Raw genomic sequence first — 23,453 nt, forward strand, 5'->3', positions numbered from 1 at the left:
ATAATAATCCTAATAATATCCTTTAGCGCTTGCCTACCGTCCTTCTTATTAAGCTTAATAAATACTCCGGGCTAACCTTTAACTAGGAATTTAACGAGGATAGTAGTAGAGGGTTGCCTCGTAGCGTAGTACTAGTCGTTCTAGTTTAACGAGAGTAGCTACACAATTAGAACTAGAACAGTCCGTATATACGTACGCAGTTCCCCTTAACAATCGCATACGCAATTACTATCTATAAGGCATAGGGCATAACTTTAGACAAAGCCGTTCTAGATATCTCTAAGAAGGACTTTACTATCGGCTTAACCTATATTAGCGTCTCGCGGGTGCATAGTCTAGACGATGTTATATTCGAAGTACCTTTTAACTTCTATAACTACTTTAAGATAGTTAAAGTACTACCTATAGTAGTAACTCGATATACCGACCTAGTCCGTCGTCGCCTACAACGCTTACTCCTAGAAGGGCTTATTCTTTCTTCTACGCTACTACGTCCTAATACTAAGCTAGTTAATTCGATAACTAACTTAGCTACTTATACTAAGTAGTAGCGCGATAGGCTCGATGCCTAGCGAGCTAAGTAGGTAGGTTAAGATAAGGCTCGCAAGAAGTAAGAGATATTGCAGCACTTAAAGAATCTATAGTCTATTAATCGTATAGAGTAGCTTCGAGCCTAACTTTAGGCTAATCTACGCTTGCTATATAAGATTACTGCTCTTATATAGTGCTATATACGCGCTTCTCTAGAAGCTTATAACTTCCGCTATCCCCTCGCTAAGGGCAGTATTAACGCTAAGCTAGTATAAGGATTAGTTAGCTAGTTCGAAGCTCTCTATCCGTAATATGCTCCTCCGCTACTATAGATAGCACTTCTATAGCCCTAGGTATAGTTAGGCCCTCCTCTTTTATCCGACCCTCTACTAGTATATTCTGTTAGTATATATCTAGTATATGCTCTAGCAGCTACTCCTACTAAGACGACCGAGTTGTTCGCGCGCGTTAATACTAACCGTAAGAAAGCGTAATAGGCTCGGTAGACAATTAATCTTCTAAATGCTAAGGGCCCTACTAAATCTAGTTTACTACTTCTAGAGCGTCTCCTAGAAGATTAGTATAACGATACTAACATACTCGACGCTATTTAGCCTAGTAAGACTCTTAGCTTTAGGGAATTTGCGCTATAGTTTACTAACGCTTATAAAGAATAGTAGGTCGATTAGTAGCGACTTAGAGAGGTTGTTCTAACTATTGCTAGAGTTATAATTACTTTGCGAGGCTAGACCCGCCTCCTTATACGATAGGCTAACTTCTAAGATAATAAGATAATCGATAAGTAGGAGGTAATAGATAATTAGGAGGTAATAGATAATTAGGAGGTAATAGATAATAGTGAATAGGCTAATAATAATTAGGACATGGTTAATAGCTAATAGATGATTCTCTTCAATGGATTGCTAACTACGAGCTTTGTTGGCAAGGCTGACTTGTTATCCGCCGCTCGCCTCCGGCTTCGCTCGGCCATCCTGACCTGCACCGCGGGTCTACGGATACTTTATAAGCACACAGCCTTGTCCTTTGCCAAGTCCAGACCCTTCGTTGGCGGAAAGTCTGGAGGCATTAAGAAACCAACATCAACCAGGGTCCGGTGTCCGACCAGCATCTGGCATATTAATGACACGAAGCCTCCTCCTGTAAATGCAACATCACAGTAACACGATTTCCTGACCTTTACATTCTGCACTTCAACACGCTCACTTGACCTGTTTCGACAGCGATAAAATATGAAGCCTTCCACCATCCTCTTCTGCGCCACCACCGCCCAAGCCGCCGTCGTCTGGTGGCCACAACAGCAACCCCATCACCCCCCAGGAGAGCCATGTCCCCATCACCGTCAAGAAGGCCAAGTCTCCGAACACGTCACACAAACCGGTCCTTTCTCTCTCCGCTTCCCATTCTTCAGACACATCCGCATCACCTGGCCACTTTCCCACAGACCCATCCTTCCATCTCCCGCTGAGATTGCCGATCAAGTTTTCGATGACATTGATCGACCTCCACAAGCCGAACCCATTCAGCAACAAGAAGAGGAGAAGGAAGTGACCATTCTGCCATATACTGGACATCTTGACCCCGAGGATTTCCCTCCGAAGGCGGAAGAATTTAAGCCTGAAGAAGAAGAGGACGAGGAGGAAGATGAAGATGAAGAAGAAGAAGAAGTTCATGAAGACCTTCGTCGTAGGGCAAAACCGGCCAACAAACATAGAAGACTCGGACGACGTGAATTCCTGCCAGGTTAGTTCCTTACTCCTCCCTCCCGCCAATTCAATATACCTTTTTCTACGGACAGTGTGACGGACGAGATGTTTTTTCTTTCGCGTTTTCAAGCAAGCACATCTTGCCACATCTTTTTTTTTCTCTCTTAATTCTGGCAGCCCCCCCCCCCCCCGACAAAATCATGACTTCGCTGCATTGCCTGCCTGCCTGAGCCCTGCAATCCGTCATGATCGCTAACACCCCTTCGTGCATTCAGGTCCTGCGATTTAAATTCCTACACGGTATAAAAGAACGAAGAACTATTCTTCTGCCCACACACACACACCACCCGGGGATATGGACAATGTGCCGAGTGGTGGAAGAGATTACACACAATAGTAGTTACCTAGTATCTCTTCATGGTTTTTAAAGGCACGGAGAGTAAATGTTTTTGGTTGTTCAGAATTGAAGATTTTATGATTTAGAGTACTGTACCGTGTTCCTATATTCGCAAAGTTTTTTTTTTGTGAAATGAATGAGAGAGAGATGTAACCTATGAATTGATTGATAGGATCCGGATTCCTTGAGTTTGTTTTGACATGTCGTTTTGGTTTTGGTTTTGAAGATTCCACGTAAGAGAGAGAAATGAAATGACATGAATTCTTTGTTGCTGGCCTGCTTAAATTCCTTCTCTTCTCTCACATTCATGAATTATGAGTTCTAGTATTTTGATTTATAAGTAGTTAGTGGTGATGTTATAATATCTAGTAAACATCTCCCACATACGATCAACACTCACGACTTCAAACTCCTTGCCCAAATTCTGGACGAGCGTGCTGATATTTCCCGGCGTTGTGTCCCAAGCATAAAGTGCACAATCCACGAATAAAGGTGTCCTGCCACCGAAATAGTCCTTTGAGATATTTCCTAGTCGCGCCAGGCCTTGCTCCACACCACTGATCGAAGCGAGTCCCGCGACAGCTACACCGGTCCTTGTAATATTAATGCCGTAGGGATTCTTCGCTCCGCGCGCAGTATCGGCCGAGATACCGAGAAGTTCTGGACCCAGAGCATCATGGTACGTGGAAATGATATCTTCGGATAGAGGGACGAGGGTGCTGTTGATACGATTGTAGATCCAGATTGAATTACTGCCGACTCCTGTTCGTTTGGAATACCGAGCGGTCTGGTCGAGAAAGAGGCGGAGATCTTGCTTGGGCCAATTTACTGGGAAGGTGTAGCCTGCTCCGCTAGGTCCTAGGACGAAAGAGTCATTCTCGGTTGCTGTGGCTTGAAAGTAACCTACAATGTTGGGGGCTATGTCGATGAGGAGAGGATTTATTGTCCATGACATTGGAACTTTGCCTCGGGCTGTGTCGTCCCATAGGAGACGCATGCGGTGTTGCGAGTATTGGATGTTGTCACCTTCGGTCCAGGTGAGAGAGATGTAGATTTTGTCTTCGATGGGCTTGACAGCAGAGGATTTGTAGGGTGGTTCTGCCTCTTTTGTCAATCGTGGTCTCCAGAGTAGTTTTTTGAGACCGCTCATAAGACTGCCATTGAAGAAGTTGTCAGCAGCTACAACGTAGACACTTTTCTGAGCTGTTTGCGTGACGCCACTCATTTCGTCTCCGTTAGGAAACCAGCCCATATATGCTGAGTTCGAGTCCAAGGAATCTAAAATCTTGTGAAGGAGAGGGACTTCGTCTCTGTTGTTAGGATCGAGCCATATGCACGGAGCACTTGTTGCTGCGATGTAGTCCCGAAATACTGCGTTGAGCCTTCTCGTAACAGGTAAGTCTGTCGTAATAGCCACATCGTATTGTCCATGCATGGTCAGATTGACGACGAATGAGCCTGAGCCATTTGGAACCTTGAATCCATACACTATGTATGCTTTGCCACCTGCTGCCCGTGAGCCCCAGGGATAGTCGCCAAGTGATGAGCCACCCCAATCCACTAGAAACACCTCTTCTTCCAACGTTCCTGGTGCGAAATCGGCAATCGTCATGTCATCCATGGTCGCAAGCACGTGCGAAACCGTAGGACCATTTCCATCTTCTTCGAATGCATCCTTGATGCGAAGATAGATCATATCGTCCAGCCTGGCTTTTGACAGAAGAGAAGTCAGATCAACAGGGTATGTAGCATTATTGGAAGCATCTAGAGTGTGATTGGCGTCTTTGGTGATGTTCGTCCAGGAGGCATTCGTGTTCTGAATGGTCTCCTGTGGGCGGATTGCCGTGATCATGCGCTTGGTGGTTGTCGAATAGAGTTGGGTCAAGCCATACTCATACACATCGAGCTTATTCTTGAACATGCCACGGAGGTCGTGAGTGATCGTTAGATTGTGAGCTTTCGCCAGCTCTGCGTTAGTGATCACCTACCAGATCGACGAATCAAGTCAGCATAAATATTGAAGGTGTGGAGCAGGTCCTCCTTGCCAGATGTGGATAATGCTAGGTTGGACTCAGACCGTGATTATACTCAGTACGCTGGAATTGCGTGTAGAGACTCAAGCTACGATTCAATTTCTGAGCCCCCAGGCTTGATCTCACTTACCAAATCGTGCATTCCTGCTAACGTGGTCGCTAAATTGATCATGTCTGGAAGGTCTTCATCGTACAGGACAGCTCCTTTGATGTCGGCCTCGTATTTATTGAGAAGCTGGAGAGGCGACTCCGAGACATCATGGACATCTATTTGGTTCGCGATTCCTTGTAGCCATGCCTGATGACTGTAATTGACGCCTTCGGGGTCGTCACCTGTCTTGTCCCAGTATAGGTAGATACGAGGTTCTTTCCGATTGACAATGCCTTGCAATGTTACGAGTAGACCTTGTTCTTCTCCGCTCAAGTATGTGATGTCTGCTGCGTCGATGGATTTTGCAACGTCAGGAAAATCCGGCAAGGCTCGATCTTTTGGCCATTCTAGACTGGAGACACTCGGAAGATAGCAGACGGCTAGACCGAGGTGGTGAAGCAGGAAGTAATACATTGAGTAAGTTCTGCACCTGGACCCAATATCCACAGACTTATCGGATTTGCTCCCCTCAATGCCGTGGGAATGTGACCTTCACCACTATTCACGGATGTGAGGAGGTCGAGAAACATCCTTGCTTGATCCTCTGATAGGCCATCGATGTGTCGCATTACTTTGAACCGATCTGAGATCGCATTTAGCCGGAGGATATTTGGAGAACATTTGCGGGTGGATATTATTCTTGCTTCAGATTACACATTCACAAAGCCAGACCAGACGCCGATCCGTCCCATAGCGACAATATTCGCAAATGTGCTCTCTACATCCTCGGTTTCCACCACAATAATGAGCCGAGACGGAAAATTGACCGATCTTCGGTGGAGTGCGCTTTCGCTGCACCTCCAGTCCACTACGCTTGTGCTGCATCCAAGACGATTTCCGCTTGTGCCATTCGAGCTCGCAAGTCATACGCCATCACATAGATGATAGCTCTGCCCGATATCACGCAAGGCCGGTATGATTGTTACGACAAAGCACTGAGGTGCTCTGCTATGTAGCAGGTGATGTGCAGCTGTACTGCCGTGGCTTTGAGAGTCCGCTTCTGTCGGTCGACTGTCGCTCGACGAGCATATCCCAGTTTCGGCAAGGTGACGAAAAGGTCTACCGAGAGGTCGGCATACCGGTGGAATCAAGAAGGCTGTTCCTCTTGACGCAATACATGCTGCCGAATGCAATGCTCGGGAATGCAGTCTTCAAGCTTTTTCCCTGTCTTGTGCGTTCTCGATGCATGTGATCCTGGCCTGGATTCTCCTGCTCCTGCGCCCGATCACAGCGGGTTCGCGCGGATGCGTAGTCTTAGAGATGCGATGTCCTATACTGCCTCAGTCAGAGAAAGCGAATACCGAGCCTACCATCGCGGTCGACTTGCCGACTTGCCGTGGACTTGGGCTTGTCCTTCTGGGCATTCCTTTTCGCAGCGCGTAGGGCGGTATCTCCATCAACGAGAACACACCATCCCTCGCGACCGACTGTGCCCTCCACGTAACCTCCCACCGCGCCGCCTGGGAAGTTCTCGACCGCGTAATTCAGCTCCTTATCTGTGAAGGTACCGGGCTGCAGCCATACTGCCAATATGCCAGACTCTTTGGCTTCTTGTAGGAGCTTCGCGGTGATAGGTGGAGGTGTGATGATCGAGAGGCTAGTCTTTGTCGGATCTGATAGCTTTGATGGCGATGCGACAGTCTCGTACTCTGCGCCGCGCACTTTGACGTGTGAGCAGTTTGGATTTATTGGTGTGGCTGGCAGGTTGTGGTTGAGATACCACTTGAATATGCGATGCCCGAACTTGGAGGGAGTCGAGGATGCGCCGGCGACCGCGAACTGCTTCGCACTGAAGAACTTGACGGCAGCCGACTGCATGTCGACGGGATGAGAATTCATGTAGTCATTGAGTGTATAGCAGTAGACTGTGATCTGGAGATCGCGGGAGCTGTACAGACAGTAAATAAATCATGGTCGCAGATGGCGTCATTTCCATGCCTTGGTCGTCTCATCTACAACCTTGGAACTTCCTCTACTTCACATCGATTATATCGGATCCCAATGAGTGAACCCAATTCCCAGATGGCTTCATTCCCAGGCCGAGCGATCAAGTTCGCTGCCTTCAACGTCACCTCCCAAGTACAACTCGCCTTCGCAAATCATAGCTCCGACGCACAGGCTAAGGATAGAGGTAGGTATTCCACATCACAAAACACTCCTTCGCCATAGTAAATCTCAAACCTCTACTACCGGGACATATCTTGGTCTCGCCGATTCGAGTTCTACCCACCCTCTCCGACTTGAGCAAAGATGAGATCTCGGACCTGTTCATTACCGTAACGCGCGTGCAGAAGACATTGAAGAGGCTATATAAGGCAGATGCGTTCAACGTCGCAGTGCAGGATGGCAAAGCTGCAGGACAGAGTGTTCCTCATGTACATGTGCATGTGATCCCCCGAACGGAAGGCGATCCGGCTGGAGATGACAAGATACACGAATGGCTGGAAGGGGAAGAGGGAAATATTGGCAAGCACCAGAATGTTGCTGAAGAAGCTGTGAGAAAGGTTGGTGAGTGGCCCAAGGATGAGGAGAGAAAGCCGCGTACGAAAGAAGAGATGGAGAAGGAGGCGGCGTGGTTGAGAGAAGAGACTGCAAAGGATGAGCGTGAAGAGGCCCTAAAGCTCTGAAATGTGCTGAAGCTGTAGATCGTCGACAGCGGCTCCCCGATGCGCTGTCGTCACCCATCTCAGAAATCTGGCTTCCTCCCGGGTGGAAGGCTAGGAGACTGGCCCTTCAGCTTCAGCGTCGTGGCATGAGCATGAAGTTCTCGTATGACCAGGCACGATACTAAGAAAGCTATCCACGCGCCGCGCCGTCGTCGTGAACGTATACAAGACGTCTCTACCTATCTCCTCCAATCGTGACTCTCCTGGTGTTACCTCTGCTGATATTTTCGAAAATGTCCTCGCTCGTGATCAGAGCATACCTATTCAAGAAGCAACAAAAAAAAAGCGCAGTTCAGCTCTCTTCCCTCCAACAATAGCAACAACAACAGCGAAAACCTTCCCCCTCCTTTTAACCCCCTCCTAGGTGTAGGGGTTACTATAGAAAAGAATTCGCAAACTTCATTAGATCTCAAATGTATGTTTTGAACCTGTGATTAGTTTCACTTCCTTCCCCGATTACGCAGAGCAGGATTCTTGATGCGCTTCCCTCAAGACATAACATCCAAAAAGCCGAGCCAAGAGACAAAAGGCACAGCTCATAAGATAATGTGAGAAAGAATATTGAATATAAACACATCGAAAAGTGCCGACGAGCTCCAGTACTTAGCTCATCGATTCATAAATACATCAATAGGCATAGGCATATCTTTCTAGCGAGAACGCTATCAAAAATCTTCAACCTCCTTTCCCAGCGCCATAGCACCGTCCTGTAAGCCCGGTATGCCTGCGCCTTCCCTGTCGTAATTCATTAAAGTAGTAGTATCGCTATGCGTTGCGTCTCCGTTGTAGTGGGTTGCAGGCGTGTGGTAATCGCTATGTGTTGAGCCTTGTTCTAGTGGTGTAGAGGGTCGGCCGCGTTCGATGTCCTCGATCATAGTCTCGTCAAAGCCGGAGTCGGTGTGCAGGAATTCTCTGCTGGGCCAAGTGTCTCGTCTTCGCAGGACTGGAGCTTTTGAGGTCGCAAGAGCAGTGGCGGACTCCACATTTGCAGACCCAGCGGGTGCCGATGTGCCAGCTGTCTCCTCCATGAGCGTCTCTGATGTAGACTTACGTTCCAAGGGCTTGATGTCTGCTGCTTCGCTACAGCTGTCCTCGTCATCGAATGCGTAACGTCTAGTAGGAGACTCTTGTGTGAAAGATGTGGCGCTCGACACAGTCCGACCATATGGCGAGCTTCTGCGGCGTCTGCTAGAGACGGGCGAACGCCCACGACTGTGACGACGACCTGGAATCACCCAAGAACCAGTGCTCTCACATTGATATGTGGTCGAGGCAGGATTGGAGTTCGGATCAACGTAGGTGACTGCAGACTCCATGTTCAGCTTTTCGAGTGGTGGCATACGCCCTTCACGAACATCGTCGATCGTCACAGCCATCTCAGGGTCGATGTATTGCTTCTTCGGCCGATGCGTAGATGTCGACATGCTGCTATCCGACAACTTCGATTCGTGCTGAGATCCACTATAGTATGGTGGAGGTGGTCTCAGACCAGTAGATGCCGGAAACTGTAGGAGGAGGTGCTGCGCGCTTTTGCGTCCCTGTGGCCGCTCGCTCAAGCACGACTGAATCATTTGCCGGAAGTAATCAGGAGTGCCCTCATAGACCGGAGGCAGTGGTCGTTCGACACGCTCGGGCTCATCAACCTCTTCTGCAAGCGCCCACAGCACCATCCCCAGTTGGAAGATGTCGGTCTTGACACCAATGCACATGCCAATTCTCTGGCCACTATCGATCAGTCTTCCCAGCTCTGGCGGCTCCCACCCGACGGGGCAGCCGCGTCGATTGATGTCAATAATCTGCGCATTGTCATCCTCATCAATCACAATGTTCGACAAAGTGAAATCCCCCTGAACGAAACCGGCCTCGTGTATGTCAGAGAGACCGCTCACAATCTGCTTCGCCCACTTCTCACGACGCTCCCAAGAAAGCATGTCTGAGCCTCGGAAATCATAAATCATATCCACAAGCGCGCCCTTGGAAGCGTAGGAGAGAAGAAGACCTTTCACGAGCTCGCCTCGGTCGTCCATGACCAAGCCCGCAAGCCGCACAACGTGTCTGCTTTCCTGCAGCGAGTCGAGCGCGTTGACTTCGTACAGAAACTCATCTATCGTGTCTGGACCAGGAATCTCCTTCTTGATCACGACGTGTCCATTTAAGCGTACCTTGTAGACGAAGCCCGACAGATGCGAAATGAATTCCAACTGGCTCTCACTAAACCTGGGGCACGCCACATGATCAAAGAGTGATCTTGATGGGTAGTTGATGATTTCATTCGCATCCTCGCGCACATGCACATGCAGCTGACCATCATCCTGTGTCGTCTCAAGCTTGAGGTTAGTCACGGTCGGATAGTACTGGATCTCAGGCCAAGAATGCCGGATGGCTTCGTAAATGCGTATGCTCTTGTCGTGCTGATAAGAAAGCGTGCTCAGATCTGCTTCAAGGGAGTCGGGTGGTGCGTTCCGATAATCCAAAGAAACCGTTACGCGACGCCACTGATTTGGCTTCTCAGCATAAGTCACAAAGAACTTTTCTCGATTGGACTTGTCTCGGAAATGCATGCTTAGGTTGAGAATCCATCTTCGATCGTGTTCTTCTTGTAATGAAGCCTTGTCGATTTGGGTGTCCCTATCAGCGCGATCTTCATCTAATAATGGGCTTTCATCAATGCTCTCAGGAATTTGCAAGGGAGGTAGGTCGGCTGGGTTTCGCGAAGGTCTCGAAGCAGAAATATCGGAAGGTCCGGGGTTATTTGAAGGAAGGGAAGCGTCGCTTTCGCTCAAGCATGTAACAATTGGGGCAGAATTGGGAGGATTTTGCACTGGCTGAGGGGATAGATGTCTGCTGATGGCACTCCCACTGAATCCTCGTTCTTGTCGACGGTCTGCGCTGACAGCCCTCCGCTCAAGCGAAGTTGGCGGAACTTCCAGAAGCTTGTCTCGTCGTTCAGAGTTCTGTCTCCGGAAAGTCTGAGGCCGGGGCAGGGACGGAATAGCTCTTCTGGTTGTCGGGAGGTTGTCTGGCAGGCTTGGTCGACGAGCAAAATAGTCTGGGATTTTGGAGAGCTCGGTGGGAGCAGTCTGGGGAAAGGTGGCGTCCAGATCGTTTGCTTCTGCGTGATACCTCCTCCACAAGCTCAATGGCTTTCTCAGCAGTGAAGATCGTCGCAGTCGTTTTGGAGGCAGGTCCTCAGGCGGCATATCTTGCGATGCATCGCTGTTCGCATAGTGACTGGCGAATGGGAACAGGTTCGGCATGGTCGTGTTGGGGCCAGTCAGGAAGGCGACACGATGCCGCAGGTCACTTGTAGTGCCACTTGCAATGCCTCACTCGCAGCGCCGACGCAGGCCGCTTCTCCAGCACCTCCTGTCTCCTGCCTGTGATGAGCGCGTTCAGGTGTCTGGTAGCACACGCTGCCTCGTACAACATATGCTGCGGGTTGCCATGGGATGTCATGCAGGTGGCAGCGGAAAAGGCGGCGTTTGTGTTCTGTTCGGCGGCTTCTGCGTGGTGCCAATGCCCGCTGGCTCGCAGACGTTCCGCAGACGAAAGGGTCGATCGGCAGCGACTGAAACACTGTCAAAAGGACCGAGGGCGGCGGCGGCGGCGGCGGTGGCGGCAGCAGCAGCAGCAATAGTAGTAGAGGGGATTCGTATCAGCACAGGTCGGGGAGATCATCGGGTGTTTTGGCGAGTATATGGTGGCACAAGCGGTGAGACGGCGTCAGCGTCAGCGTCCGGCAGTGTGTGGGTTCTCGGCTGCGCTTTCGCTGAGCTGGGGAAGGGAAAGGGAGGGACGGATCAGCCCAGCGGCCAAGCAGCCTGGACAGTGGACAGTGGACACCACTAAGTTATGTACCGTACTGTAACTGTGCTCGACAGCGAAGGCAGCATGGGATCGGGTGACAGGCCGTCAACGACAAGGCGTGCAACACAGCGACCAGGAGTGAAGCACCATCACCGCAGAGACTGAGAGTGGAGCAACTTTCGAGTGAGAGCAAACGGGCATCGATCCGCATATTTCACCTTCCAGCACCGCCGTCTTCCACAATGTGGTTGGTCTTGCGATTTGCGCCGCCGCACGCCTCGCAATAATCCTAATCCTCAGCACCAGCCTCTGGCTCGCATTCTGCGCACGCCGCTTTGTGTTCTGCCGGTCAAGAGAACTGCTTCTCCAGTGACATCTCTGTCCTTCCGGCAAGCCCTGCAATGCCATTGCCGCCCGAATCGGATGCATACAGTATACAGCAAATTTCGTGCATATATTAAGTAACAAGTTATTCAGTTCTTAAAAAAGAGGATGTAGCCTTGTAGGGCTCGGGGAAGTAGTTACAGTAAGGATAGAATGAGGTTCTACAATTACAAGTCCGAGGGCGATTCCTTTCCGCCGCCTAGATACAGTACCGGTCAGTACATCGTCAAGATTTCGAACATTATTCCAAAAAGGGGAGGAGAGGCACGGCTACGCTGCTGCCCAAACAGTAAAAAAGTATCTCCAATACCAGGAGGCCACCTGTTTCGTGCTGCAGCTAAGGCACGGCACGGTGTGTGTTCACACTTCTCACGCAGCTTCCCCCCGTCCTGCTACTGCATCTGCAAGCTCTATCTCGCCCTGCAATATCCTCGAGCTGCTATACGTGCCTCAGGTATGCTTCAAATGTATGCGCGCCCAAGCTATTGGTACTCTACCATACTATTGCATCTTGTTGGCCAAGGAGAATGTTGTTTGACCACGACTCCGCGAGATGAGGCGTTGACGAGGTCATCGAGTCATCAATGTGCGCATGTGTTGGCAATGCGGGTCTGAGAAATCCTAAAGCTAGCAGCGCCAACACCAACCACCACGAACGGCCGAATGGAGCAAAATACGAGTCCTCTCAATCATGCTTGAGTGTCCCACGCGAGCACTACAGAGATGGATGTAGAAAATGCCGCCAATCCCAGTGTAAGGTCTGACAACATTGTGGCCTCACAGCCACCCTTGGAGGGGCGTACCATGATCGGGAGTTGATTGTCTGGCTTCCATTGGCATTGATGGACTGGCTCGTCGGGTCGAATACACCACATCATACATTAAACTGGTGCCACCGAACATGGATAATGAGGCTCTCGAGGATAACAACGACTGCCTTATGCCGGCGGTAACCAGCAGACGCTTGTGCAGCAGTCAGGATGAGAATATGGAAGTGCTAGCGTTCGTGCTTTTCCTGTCGTCGACGCAGCATGATCGTCGCCTTCCTGATGAGTAGTGAGTGCGAAGATCGACGGTGTTGAATTGCTGAAGTCTTTTCTTGCGAGTGCAAAATCCATGTGCGCTACGATTACTTGAACACATGCATTGACTTTGCTTTCACATGAGCACGGAAAGTCTATGCATCTATCCAAGGTCGATCAGCAGCCCCACGGGAGAGGTCCTAGGAAACACTGTAACATCGACCTGGAGCGCGCATACAGCCATACAAGTTGGCTCTGCGGCAGATGCTGTGAGCTATGGGTGATGGCAGGGATTAGCTTCCAGGAAATCTGCAACTGATGAGTAGGCAGAGGACTCTTTGGTGAGATCCGGAGATGCAGTGTGCATGATGAGCAGATGTGATCGACATCTTGGGTTCGAAGAGCGGCGAGAATGCCGGCAGCTTCTCTTTGAGAGTCCCGCACCGAGACCAAAGATCGTGACTCGTAATCGCGACTAAATTTCGAGACAGTAATATTGAGAAAGTCGTGCATCAGATGGATCGCGAAAAGTGATAGTTGATGGATGCGCGTTTTGCAAAGTCGCGTCGTGACGGGTTGCTACGCAGCAACAGCCGCAGCCGCTGCGCACGGCTCAGTCGAGGAGTTGAGCCCTCCCTTTACATCGGCCCTTGCTTTTCTCAGTGAACGAACAACTGCTTTGTGGTATCAAAGACCGACCAGTCAAGCGAGAAAAGAGAAAGACATCAAAAGACCAAGACCACAAATTAGGACATCGCAATGGTACGTACCTGCTCTTTCCCTTTTCTGCTTGCAGCAATAAGTCCGAAGCGCTGCTTCCCAGTCGCAGTCGCTGCAGAAGAGGAGGAGCACAAACCAAACCAAACCACCGAGAGCTCTCCGCGCACGCGCACGCCCACACCCATCTACCCCCCATTCGACACATCCTGCGAGCAGAAACACACTCGCGGACTTCACACAACTAACACACCATGGCCGACCAGGCGCAAAGCACAAACTTCAAAGAAGCCTTCTCCCTCTTCGACAAGCGCGGTCAAGGTCGCGTGCAACTCGACTCCCTAGGCGACCTCCTCCGAGCCTGCGGTCAAAACCCCACCCTCGCAGAAATCAAAGACCTCGAGCACCAAGTGGGCGGAGACTGTAAGTGCCACCCCCCATCCACATTCTCATCCCCTTACCTTACCTTTCCTAACACTCTTTAATGAAGTCGACTTTGACTCCTTCACGCGCGTCCTCAACCGACCAGGCGGCTTCCGCGACCCAGGCGAACCCGAAGAATACTGTCGCGGCTTCCAAGTCTTTGACAAGGATCTCACGGGTTTCATCGGTGTGGGACAGTTCCGGTATATTCTCACGAATTTGGGCGAGAAGATGAGTGATGATGAGGTGGATGAGTTGTTGAAAGCTGTGGATACGAGTTCGGGAGAGATTAATTATATGGATATGGTGAAGATGATTCTGCAGAATTAAGGGAAGAAAAGAGCGGTGGGGGTTGAGTCCGGCACGGTGGTGGACTGAAGGGAGAGTAGAGGTGTCGAGATGATGGCTTTTTGATGGATGCATTATGAGCGGCAAGGATACTGGCGTTTTGGGGGTGGATGTTGTTTGGTCTGGTATAGCAGAAGACCAGACTTGTTTGTCTGAGGCCAAGGTACAGGTACAGGTGCAGGTGCCGCACTGGCGTGACTGGCGTGGACCAAGGCGAAGAAGATCTCTGCCACGAATACATATTGGATGCGCAAGCAAGCTGTTTCGAGAACTGCTACCGAGCAACCCACGCCCGCATGTCTGCTCTGTTCACCGAGTAGAAATTCATATACCAACGCGCAATGCCCACTTGTTCTCACAAGCCATGCAACGACATATTCTGCTCTATAAACTCGCGTCAGACTTGAGCGGTATGACCATTAAATACCTCTCCAAAATCCGCATGAGCATGTATGGTACAGGATGCATACCTCAGCAAAGAGGATATCGCTTACACCCCTTGGTCAGCATGATCGAGTCCTTGGATTGGCGATCTGCGTTATGAACAGCCAGAAGACGCTGGAAGCTGATGATGACAACCCTACCCTACTGCGCTTGCAAGGGGGCCAGGGTTTCTTAATGCGGCCTTCATGCTTGCACAGGAGTTCAAAGAGGTCCACGTCCGACAGAGGCTGCAGGAAGCCGCGATTACTGGGCATAGCTTTGGAGCACGCCCAATTCCTGCAGCGACCCAATGATCGCTGGTGTTGAGATCGTGCTGGTAGAGCTTTTGTCGATTCGGCGAACGCGAGGGGCTGGCTTTTCTTGCGAATGGCCATGTTCTTTACCATGCTCTTCACCGCATGGTACTGCATGCTCAATCCAAAGTGACCAACGGGCAACAAACAGCTCTCAATCAGTCATTATAAGGTCACTCACCACTGGTAAGCTGTCGCAGCAAGCCGATATGGACCGCAAATCCCGTGTCGTCTTTCAATCCGGAAGAGAGCAATTCACCCGGTATTCGCCAAGTCCGGAAAGATTTTTGAAATTTTGTAAGCCATTGCTCAAACACCTCTGGCTGACGAAGTTGTTGAACAATGACGACCGCCGTGGAGGATGTTCGTAAGGAGCACATATCCTTGCAAGTCTGAACGAAGGGCTCGAGGAGGGCATAGTTGTAGATGCAATCACAAGCAAAAACAACATCGACGCCTGAGGCAAGTCCATTCTCGCGCATCACGCTTCGGATATCATCTTTCTCCCAGTCGAGAGGGAAGACGTCGATCTGGCTAGATGGCGATGCATGCCTCTTTGCTCGGTTTCCCTTCTCATTCGCAACGAGATTCTCCTTTAATGTCTTCAGAACATACGCTTGATCGGTAGACACTACTCTTCGCACTCGGCCATTTAGAACGCCTGGAATCAAGCCTGCAATGCCACATCCAAGCTCAAGCGTAATGGTGTCTGCATTAAGCAGCCCACTTTTCCAGAGGATATTCTCCGAATCCGCAATCCATTCTGCAAAGCGAAACGCAGATTGCCACACAGCGGCTCCTGTCGTTCCGCCTTCGCGCTGCGATTGAAGAAGTCCCGGTGACTGCGTAATCTCGAAGTCCCGTCCAGCAATCGACAAGCCAAGAACGTGAGTCTTCGCATCTAGCATTCCTAAGTCTTGGGATGGGATTGACTGCGAGAAAAGTTCAAACGTTTCTAGTTTTCCTACCTGTTATTATTTGTTGGTGTGAGTGGGTGTTGCTTTTTTTCCCCTAACCTTCGTCGACGTCGTGGATCTCTTCTCCGAGCATTTCAAGAAGTTTGGCTGTCATTGTCTGGGGGCAATTGCGCATCTGAACGCAAGCTCATACCAATGTAAAGCGGATGCTCTCGGTATTGATGTCGTCGTGATTGCTACTTGGATATAGGTTGGACCTTGTGTCCTGACCGGTGCTGAGATCTACACCACAGTATAATGAAAACTACACAGGGAAACTTGCAACAGCCGGTGCAGAAACTTTTCCTGCAGCTCGCGCGGATTCCTGCCCAACAACATTGCCGATATTCGCTACCTCCGGATTCGCAAATCTACTACATATCGAATGGGCGGACTTTCCGATAGTCGAGCAAGGCTCCGGCGAGCTCCAGCGCGAGCACTGCACCCTGTATTCGTATCTGACATCGAAATCAATTTTATGCCGGACCACAACTTCTTGAGGGAATAATGCATAATGTCTTAGGGCTGTCGGCGCCGAAGAATACCAGTAACTCCAATGCTCCCTGGCTTCAGGTGCATTTGATCCTAGCAGCCATTGCGATCTTGAAGAGGTTCCGCCCACGACTCTCCTCGGTCCTTTTCCTGACAGCCAACGTGTGCGTCAAATATGGAAGATTCCAACACCTCTCTGAAGCCGCTGCCATGCAATACGTCGCTGCCAACACGAGTGTCCCTGTTCCGAAGGTATATTGCGCTTTCGAGCGCAAGGGCGTGACGTACATTGTAATGTCACGTCTACAGGGCTCGCCGATTGGGCACAGATGGGAGCATCGCTCTGAAGAGGCCAAGGCTCGGCTACTCAAGCAGTTGAGGGAATACGTAGAAGAGATGCGGTCCCTCCGGCCTGCAAGAGAAGTTGGCGTGGAGGGAGTGGATGGTGGCAAGCTGTATGACGTTCGCCTCTCTGGCGGTGTAAATGGGGTTGGGCCGTTCAAATCGATACACGATTTCCATTCTTTCCTAAGAGATGGCGTTGAATTCTCGCAGGAACAACTGCCAGAGGTCAACGAGCTGGTCGAAAGACACACCAAAGCTCGGTATGATTTGCGTTTCACGCATGGCGACCTGAACAGTATGAACATTCTCGTCAAAGAAGATGACATTGTTGGTATCGTTGACTGGGATACGTGCGGTTGGTTTCCGGAGTATTGGGAATATACCACTGCCAGAAACGTCAATCCGTTCAACGAGTTTTGGAAGGACGAGATACCTAAGTTTTTGGATGAATACCCAGACGCCGCTTACATGGAGGCGATTCGCCAACAGCATTTCGGCGCGTTTTGACTACGGCCCATTCTCTTGGAGTACAGATTGAAAACAACAAAGGACTCAGCATATTGCAATATCCTCAGTAGGCCAAATAATACCTCAGCTTACAGCTCGATACCCAATGTTCAGCAAACTACGCCACCACTTCTCGCTCTTCCAGAAGATCATATGTCAGCACACTACCTGGCTTCTATGCCCCAGATCCGTCGTATCGTCTTTGCTGTCGTTTCCCACCTTTGGTCTCGCTGTATGAGTTGTACTTGCTCCAGTACCCGGGCCAAACGAGCTTTATCGAGGAAAAGGGCGAGCAACATACTTGTCTGGACCAATGGGATATCTAGAGCTCCGTATTCCCATCGATGCTCTCCAGGATTGTTCGGGTCCAGCCGGTGTCGAACGTGGTATCGAATGCCGCTGCAGCCTTCACTCTCATTCTTTAGTACAAGAATCAGTGCTCGATGATAGGTGTTCGGATCTTGTCCTCCGCGAGCGTACAGGGCAATGTAGAGACAATCTTTGTTCGAAGAAGCCAAGTCCGATTAACGCTATCCCATACCAATAACCTACTGCCTATCGGTATTCATATTTATGGATTCCTAACTAATAAGACCTATAGTATTAAGCTGCTATTCCGAACAACTAGCGATACTAGCGAGTTATTTAACTAGTAACATCTGGAGATTGGTAAACTTTCTGATTATACTAAAGGTGCTGCTGTTCTCGTTGACTCGTTTAGAGAGTGACTACGGGCTGGGCAAAAGCGCGGCCTCTGCAGCCAAAACGTGGCAGGCCTGGCTTCCGCGGATGTGAGTCGTCAGTGGCGATCACGTACAGGTTGAGGTACAGTAATATTATTAGAAACACCAGATCGATGAGCTGTGCAGGTATACTGTACTGCCTTGCTATGTTCCCATCGCTCTCGTTATCGTGTCGAGCCGCGTGATACCGCGAAGGTAGAAGGGTCACGGGAGTGGACAAAGGATTGGGGATTGGAGGAGTCTCGATGTCGCTTCTCCAATAGGCATGAAGATAATTCGCGAGCCGGCCGTAGACGTCGCTCTCGTGATGCAACAAGTGAAGATGAAGGTCCTACGCGTAGAACATGTCTACTTGTTAGCAAGGGCTATATAATTGCGATTGTTTGCCCCTAAACTCGCCTGCAGGTTGGCCAAGACGCTCCCAAGGTTGTGGAGGTTGAGCTGTGACGTCTGCTGGGATCTTCTCGACAGTGAGACGCCCAAGCTTCCAAGACCTGGCCTGTCTCCGCCATTCCGCGAACAAAGAACCAGGACTTGAAATACATGCTCCCACGTGTGCATGTCGTTTGATTGCCTGCCACAGAAAAGCGCTTTTGCATCTCCATCGCCAGAATCAGAAACCACATCGACGAAACCAGCAACCATGGGCGACGTCATGAGTCGCAAGGACCTCAAGCAGATGCTTCCTCAACCAAGGATGTACAAGAAGCCGCCCTTCACTGTTGAGGTCGCAGGCGTGAAGAAGGTCGACGGTGAGACGATACCACGACGAAACGTCAAGACCAAGGACGAACTCAAGACGACGCCCGAACCAGGCGTCAACACCATCTACGACATCCTCAAGCGATCGAGCGAGAAGTATGGCAACGCCAAGGCCCTGGGCAAGAGGAAGCTCGTCAAACTGCATACAGAGAACAAGAAGGTCAAGAGGATGGTCGATGGCAAGGAGCAGGAGGTCGACAAGAAGTGGACCTACTTTGAGCTGTCGCCATACGAGTACATGTCGTTTGCCGAGTATGAGCAGCTGGCGCTCAACGTCGGCTGCGGTTTCCGCGCGCTGGGTAAGCAACATCGAGCTCCATTCTAGGCAGAGCACAATTGCTGCGTCGTGGGCGCATCGTTAGTCCGGATGTCACTAACATGTTACTCTAGGCATGAAGGCACAGGATCGAGTACACATCTTCGCGGCAACACATCCATACTGGCTCGCCACAGCACATGGCGCCCAGAGCCAGAGCATGCCGATCGTGACGGCATATGATACTCTAGGCGAAGAAGGCCTGAAGCACTCTCTCCAGCAAACACACGCCAAGGCCATCTTCCTCGATCCCCATCTCCTCACGAAGCTCATCAAGCCGCTCAATGAATCGAAGGACATTCAGCATGTCGTCTACAACGACGATGATTCTCCAACCCGACAAATTGACGCAGCTCAGACTGAAGAGGCGGTCAAGAAGCTCAAGGAAGCTCACCCACACCTGACTGTGCACAGCTTCAGCGAGTTCATCCAACTCGGCAAAGGCAACAAGGTCGAGCCGACACCACCCAAGCCAGAAGATCTCTGCTGCATCATGTACACTTCAGGTTCAACTGGTGCGCCAAAAGGCGTGCTTCTGTCGCACAAGAATGTCGTTGCAGCCATTGCTGGCGTGGATGTGATAGTCGGCCCATACCTCGGCCCAGGCGATGGTCTGCTCACCTACCTTCCACTCGCACATATTCTCGAATTCGTCTTCGAATCGGCATGTCTCTACTGGGGAGGCAGCATGGGTTATGGAAACCCAAAGACGATCTCCGACAACTCGATGCGCAACTGCAGAGGTGACATTGCCGAATTCAAACCAACCATTCTTGTCGGCGTCCCTGCCGTTTGGGAGACTGTCAAGAAGGGCGTTCAAGCCAAGGTCGCGAAGCTCAATCCTGTCTCCAGGAACATGTTCTGGGGAGCGATGAGCGCAAAGAGCTTCATGATGCACAACTCGAGCTATCTACCCCTCGCTGGCATCGGAACGAGCATTGTGGACAATGTCGTGTTCAAGAAAGTTGCTGAAGCCACTGGTGGAAAACTGCGCATCTGTATGAACGGAGGTGGTCCTGTTGCCAAGGAGACACAACGATTCATCTCGATGTGTATCGCACCAATGATCTCTGGTTATGGTCTGACCGAGACTGCCGCTATGGGTGCGCTGATGGACCCTCTTTCCTGGACCGACTCCGCCCTCGGTGAGATTCCCGGTTCTGCCGAAGTCAAGCTTGTCGACTTCCCAGATGCCGGCTACTTCTCCACCAACAACCCTCCTCAGGGTGAGATCTGGATTCGTGGAGCCTCGGTCACCTCTGGCTATCTTGATCTGGAGAAGGAGACCAAGGAGTCTTTCACAGATGATGGCTGGTTCAAGACTGGCGACATTGGTGAGTTCGACAGCTATGGTCAGCTGCGTATCATCGATCGCAAGAAGAACTTGGTCAAGACTCTCAATGGCGAGTACATCGCTTTGGAAAAACTCGAGTCCGTCTACCGATCATGCTCCGTGGTCGGCAACATTTGTGTGTTCGCGCAGCAGGACAAGAACAAGCCAGTCGCAATCGTCGTCCCAGCAGAGCCAGCACTGAAGCAGCTCGCCAGCGACAACGGCGTGCAAGGCCACGGTCTTGAAGATCTCTGTCACAACGAGAAGGTCAACAACGCAGTGCTCAAGGCTATGCAGGACGCCGGGAAGCGGGGCGGTCTTTCTGGTATCGAGATCATTGAGGGTGTTGTCCTCGCCGATGAGGAATGGACTCCTCAAAACGGTCTCGTCACATCGGCTCAGAAGCTCAACAGAAAAGGCATCACCGAAAAGTACCAAAACGAGATCAAGAAGGCGTACGGATCGTAGGAAAGTTCCACTACACTGGTACGATGGCATAAGACTACGATAGCGCAAGCTCGAGGATGGGTCTTGGTTTCGGTAATTGATGCCTTTTCAATGGAAACTTGGTTTATGTAGTTGTGTGATGATTAGCAGGCGTGAAATTGTATTCATGCTTTTTCTACTGCCTTACCCACCTGCCGCATTTCTATTGAGTATGTCACTGGTCTCGGTTCAATTTTTTTGTTGTAGTTAGTGTCTTGCCAAGCTGGTCATCGTCTTCGAAACTACGCTCTAAATCAATCACCGCTGACTGCCTCTTTGATATGCGAGCATGGAGTCTGGAAATGGAGATGGAGGTGAAGAGGTGAAGCTTCTCGCCTAGGATGGATTGTACCGGTCGCTTCCAGGCAGTGTTCCGGATTTCAGCCATCTCATTCCGCTCGCGGAAGGATAGCTGTCTGTATACCCATTGCGAATCGCTGACGTTCGGTGGTGCTCCGCTCTGGCCAACGCGCGCTGGCCTGGTTGACCGTAGCCACCAGTTCATGGAGTCGCAGCCCAGATACACTTGGCGCTGATAGCGTCGGGGCACGGATGATGGCCAGAGACAAGGAGTGGTGGTACCGCAAGTTCGCTACGGAAGGCCTCGAGCCAGGCTTGTTTGAACGCACATTTTCCGCCTCGCTAATGTGACAAGTCTGTGGTTGACGTCTCGAGTGATACTGTGCAACGCCTCAATCACTTGCGCCGTACTGTCTCCTATACTCCTCCATTTGATTTACTTCTTCGTGCTTCCCCAGCTTCTTGACACCCTCGACAATATCATTCAGCGTAAGGACAGCGAGCACTGGCACCCCAGTTTCTCTCCGCACTTCACCAATGGCGCTGCCTCTAGCTGAGCCATCGTCACCCTTGCCCTCCTTCTCACTTTGTGATGGCATCTTCTCTTGTCGATCGATCGCTACAACAATGCCTGCTAGTGTTCCACCTTGCGCCTTGATGATATCAATCGCTTCCCGTATGGCAGTACCAGCTGTGATCACATCATCGATAATCACAACACGCTTGCCTTTCATGCTCTCCCCAACAATCGTGCCTCCTTCGCCATGATCTTTTGCTTCCTTACGATTGAAGCAATACCCCACATCCCCCCAACGTTTTTCGTCTTGGAGTTGCAGCGCATAGGTGGTAGTCGCTGCGATTGGAATTCCCTTGTACGCGGGCCCGAATATCACATCGAAGCCAAATTCTTTATTCTCGCGGCTGTAGTCGTCGATTGTGCGAGCATATGCGTCGGCGATGGCTTTGGCGGATCGTCCGTTCGAGAAACGACCACAGTTGACGAAATATGGGCTTGTTCGACCAGACTTCAGTGTAAAGGAACCAAAGCCTAGGATATCGGCTTTCAGGGCTAGCTCGATGAGATCAGTCTTCCATTGTGGGATCGACATGGTGGCTTGTAGTACGCGAGAAGACGGGACTGTAGCGAACGTGGGAAGTGTGGTCTTGGTCGTCGCGAGGTGAAAGAACGTGAAACAACGTTTGGAGGAGGGTTTATCGATAAGCGCCCTTGCGTTAGCGTTGCATGTTGCATTGCCAAGCCATGCCAAGCATGACTGCAGCTAGCGTGAATCTAGTTTTGACCAATCAAGCTATCATCTGCTTGTGCTTCACCTTCTCACTAGGACTTTCACCTTAACGTCCATCAACCGCACCATCTTAAACAGCAACGATGCAAAGCTGTCTTGGCAGATTTCTCAAGAAGGGAATTGGCAATGCGCTGATTTAACCCCTGAAACCGTTGGTCAATCACAGAAAGACTCGAGAGGTCGTATGGACTTAGACAGCCTCAGTCAGTGTGCGCAAATTAGCATACCAACCTTTGTCTGGAGGGGATATTCGCCTTGTCAAGTTCCTAGACACAACCTCAGCCGACGCAATCGATCTGGAACTGGTTCATCAAGCCGGATACTTCGATATCTGACGAGCAGATCGACCCAATGGCGGCCGTGTCACTTTCAAACGCAACGAACTAGACGAGCTTGTACGCTACATGACAACTTCCCAGAATGGAAGTCAAGTGCGATACATTTGTCTATCGTACTGCTGGGGAGCTCCAACGAAGTCACGTTCCATTACCGTAAATGGATCCAGATTGATGGTCACTGAGAATCTACACAGTGCTCTTAGTGCAATCCATCGACATCATCACCACGGCACGTATTACTGGATTGATGCAATTTGTATCAATCAAGACGACATCGTTGAGAGGAGCCGCCAAGTTGCTCAAATGTGGAAGATCTTTGCGAGCGCGGAGAAGGTCTTCGCATGGCTGGGCGATTCGGACGAGGAATCGAAACTAGCGACAGAAACCATCAGCCGATACGGTCTCCGCTACGGACCAGAAAGTCTCCGTCTCACCGATCAGCACATCTTTACTGACCAAGAAAACGCGGCTGTTTCTCGATTGACCGAACGAGAATACTTCACAAGAACATGGATACAGCAGGAAGTCGTGCAAGCACGCACGCTCATTTACATCTGCGGCGAATTCTCGTGCGATGGTGAAGACTTCTCTGCGTTCTGTACTTTTGAACGAGATCTTGTCAGTCGTC

At 50.5% G+C, this 23,453-nt stretch overlaps 12 protein-coding genes across 12 annotated transcripts; 6 read left to right on the forward strand and 6 right to left on the reverse strand.

The window, feature by feature from the left end:
* Positions 1-1,714: 1,714 nt before the first annotated feature.
* On the forward strand, positions 1,715-2,923 carry MYCFIDRAFT_87480 (uncharacterized protein). The gene is made up of 2 exons (XM_007931657.1): positions 1,715-2,292; positions 2,531-2,923. The coding sequence occupies exons 1-2, from the start codon at positions 1,782-1,784 to the stop codon at positions 2,542-2,544; spliced, it is 525 nt and encodes a 174-aa protein (XP_007929848.1). The 5' UTR covers positions 1,715-1,781; the 3' UTR covers positions 2,545-2,923.
* A 41-nt stretch (positions 2,924-2,964) lies between these two features.
* Positions 2,965-5,250, reverse strand: MYCFIDRAFT_79855 (uncharacterized protein; the record flags this gene model as incomplete). The annotated part of the gene is made up of 3 exons (XM_007931658.1): positions 2,965-2,973; positions 3,053-4,636; positions 4,816-5,250. The coding sequence occupies 3 exons, from the start codon at positions 5,248-5,250 to the stop codon at positions 2,965-2,967; spliced, it is 2,028 nt and encodes a 675-aa protein (XP_007929849.1).
* Positions 5,251-6,061: 811 nt separating this feature from the next.
* Positions 6,062-6,654, reverse strand: MYCFIDRAFT_190083 (uncharacterized protein; the record flags this gene model as incomplete). The annotated part of the gene is made up of 2 exons (XM_007931659.1): positions 6,062-6,106; positions 6,199-6,654. 2 exons carry the CDS (start codon positions 6,652-6,654, stop codon positions 6,062-6,064), a joined length of 501 nt encoding a protein of 166 aa, XP_007929850.1.
* Positions 6,655-6,858: 204 nt separating this feature from the next.
* Positions 6,859-7,463, forward strand: MYCFIDRAFT_79853 (uncharacterized protein; the record flags this gene model as incomplete). Its single annotated transcript, XM_007931660.1, has 2 exons — positions 6,859-6,915; positions 6,972-7,463. The coding sequence occupies 2 exons, from the start codon at positions 6,859-6,861 to the stop codon at positions 7,461-7,463; spliced, it is 549 nt and encodes a 182-aa protein (XP_007929851.1).
* Positions 7,464-8,076: 613 nt separating this feature from the next.
* On the reverse strand, positions 8,077-8,953 carry MYCFIDRAFT_212111 (uncharacterized protein). Its single transcript, XM_007931661.1, has one exon. The coding sequence runs from the start codon at positions 8,924-8,926 to the stop codon at positions 8,168-8,170; it is 759 nt and encodes a 252-aa protein (XP_007929852.1). The 5' UTR covers positions 8,927-8,953; the 3' UTR covers positions 8,077-8,167.
* A 329-nt stretch (positions 8,954-9,282) lies between these two features.
* Positions 9,283-10,075, reverse strand: MYCFIDRAFT_212112 (uncharacterized protein; the record flags this gene model as incomplete). Its single annotated transcript, XM_007931662.1, has 1 exon — positions 9,283-10,075. A coding segment is annotated over exon 1 (780 nt), but the record flags the coding sequence as incomplete, so codon positions are not given.
* Positions 10,076-13,401: 3,326 nt separating this feature from the next.
* On the forward strand, positions 13,402-14,470 carry MYCFIDRAFT_57875 (myosin regulatory light chain cdc4). Its single transcript, XM_007931570.1, has 3 exons — positions 13,402-13,477; positions 13,699-13,855; positions 13,923-14,470. The coding sequence occupies exons 1-3, from the start codon at positions 13,475-13,477 to the stop codon at positions 14,183-14,185; spliced, it is 423 nt and encodes a 140-aa protein (XP_007929761.1). The 5' UTR covers positions 13,402-13,474; the 3' UTR covers positions 14,186-14,470.
* A 643-nt stretch (positions 14,471-15,113) lies between these two features.
* MYCFIDRAFT_143274 (uncharacterized protein) lies at positions 15,114-16,011 on the reverse strand (the record flags this gene model as incomplete). The annotated part of the gene is made up of 2 exons (XM_007931663.1): positions 15,114-15,895; positions 15,957-16,011. The coding sequence occupies 2 exons, from the start codon at positions 16,009-16,011 to the stop codon at positions 15,114-15,116; spliced, it is 837 nt and encodes a 278-aa protein (XP_007929854.1).
* A 392-nt stretch (positions 16,012-16,403) lies between these two features.
* On the forward strand, positions 16,404-17,240 carry MYCFIDRAFT_34938 (uncharacterized protein; the record flags this gene model as incomplete). Its single annotated transcript, XM_007931472.1, has 1 exon — positions 16,404-17,240. The coding sequence occupies one exon, from the start codon at positions 16,404-16,406 to the stop codon at positions 17,238-17,240; it is 837 nt and encodes a 278-aa protein (XP_007929663.1).
* A 1,386-nt stretch (positions 17,241-18,626) lies between these two features.
* MYCFIDRAFT_198907 (uncharacterized protein) lies at positions 18,627-20,862 on the forward strand (the record flags this gene model as incomplete). The annotated part of the gene is made up of 2 exons (XM_007931664.1): positions 18,627-19,044; positions 19,136-20,862. The coding sequence occupies 2 exons, from the start codon at positions 18,627-18,629 to the stop codon at positions 20,860-20,862; spliced, it is 2,145 nt and encodes a 714-aa protein (XP_007929855.1).
* A 201-nt stretch (positions 20,863-21,063) lies between these two features.
* Positions 21,064-22,322, reverse strand: MYCFIDRAFT_212114 (uncharacterized protein). The gene has a single exon (XM_007931665.1). It carries the CDS (start codon positions 22,287-22,289, stop codon positions 21,573-21,575), a length of 717 nt encoding a protein of 238 aa, XP_007929856.1. The 5' UTR covers positions 22,290-22,322; the 3' UTR covers positions 21,064-21,572.
* Positions 22,323-22,891: 569 nt separating this feature from the next.
* MYCFIDRAFT_34050 (uncharacterized protein) lies at positions 22,892-23,341 on the forward strand (the record flags this gene model as incomplete). The annotated part of the gene is made up of 1 exon (XM_007931418.1): positions 22,892-23,341. A coding segment is annotated over one exon (450 nt), but the record flags the coding sequence as incomplete, so codon positions are not given.
* Positions 23,342-23,453: the final 112 nt, after the last annotated feature.

Source organism: Pseudocercospora fijiensis (assembly GCF_000340215.1).
Source record: "Pseudocercospora fijiensis CIRAD86 unplaced genomic scaffold MYCFIscaffold_8, whole genome shotgun sequence".
NCBI lineage: Eukaryota > Fungi > Ascomycota > Dothideomycetes > Mycosphaerellales > Mycosphaerellaceae > Pseudocercospora > Pseudocercospora fijiensis.

Bases quoted from the DNA above. Each gene is read 5' to 3' on its own strand.
- MYCFIDRAFT_87480 (XM_007931657.1), top strand. From the start codon at position 1,782: ATGAAGCCTTCCACCATCCTCTTCTGCGCCACCACCGCCCAAGCCGCC.
- MYCFIDRAFT_212111 (XM_007931661.1), bottom strand. From the start codon at position 8,926: ATGTCGACATCTACGCATCGGCCGAAGAAGCAATACATCGACCCTGAG.
- MYCFIDRAFT_57875 (XM_007931570.1), top strand. The intron at 13,856-13,922 runs GTAAGTGCCACC...TCTTTAATGAAG, and splicing joins GCACCAAGTGGGCGGAGACT to TCGACTTTGACTCCTTCACG.
- MYCFIDRAFT_212114 (XM_007931665.1), bottom strand. From the start codon at position 22,289: ATGTCGATCCCACAATGGAAGACTGATCTCATCGAGCTAGCCCTGAAA.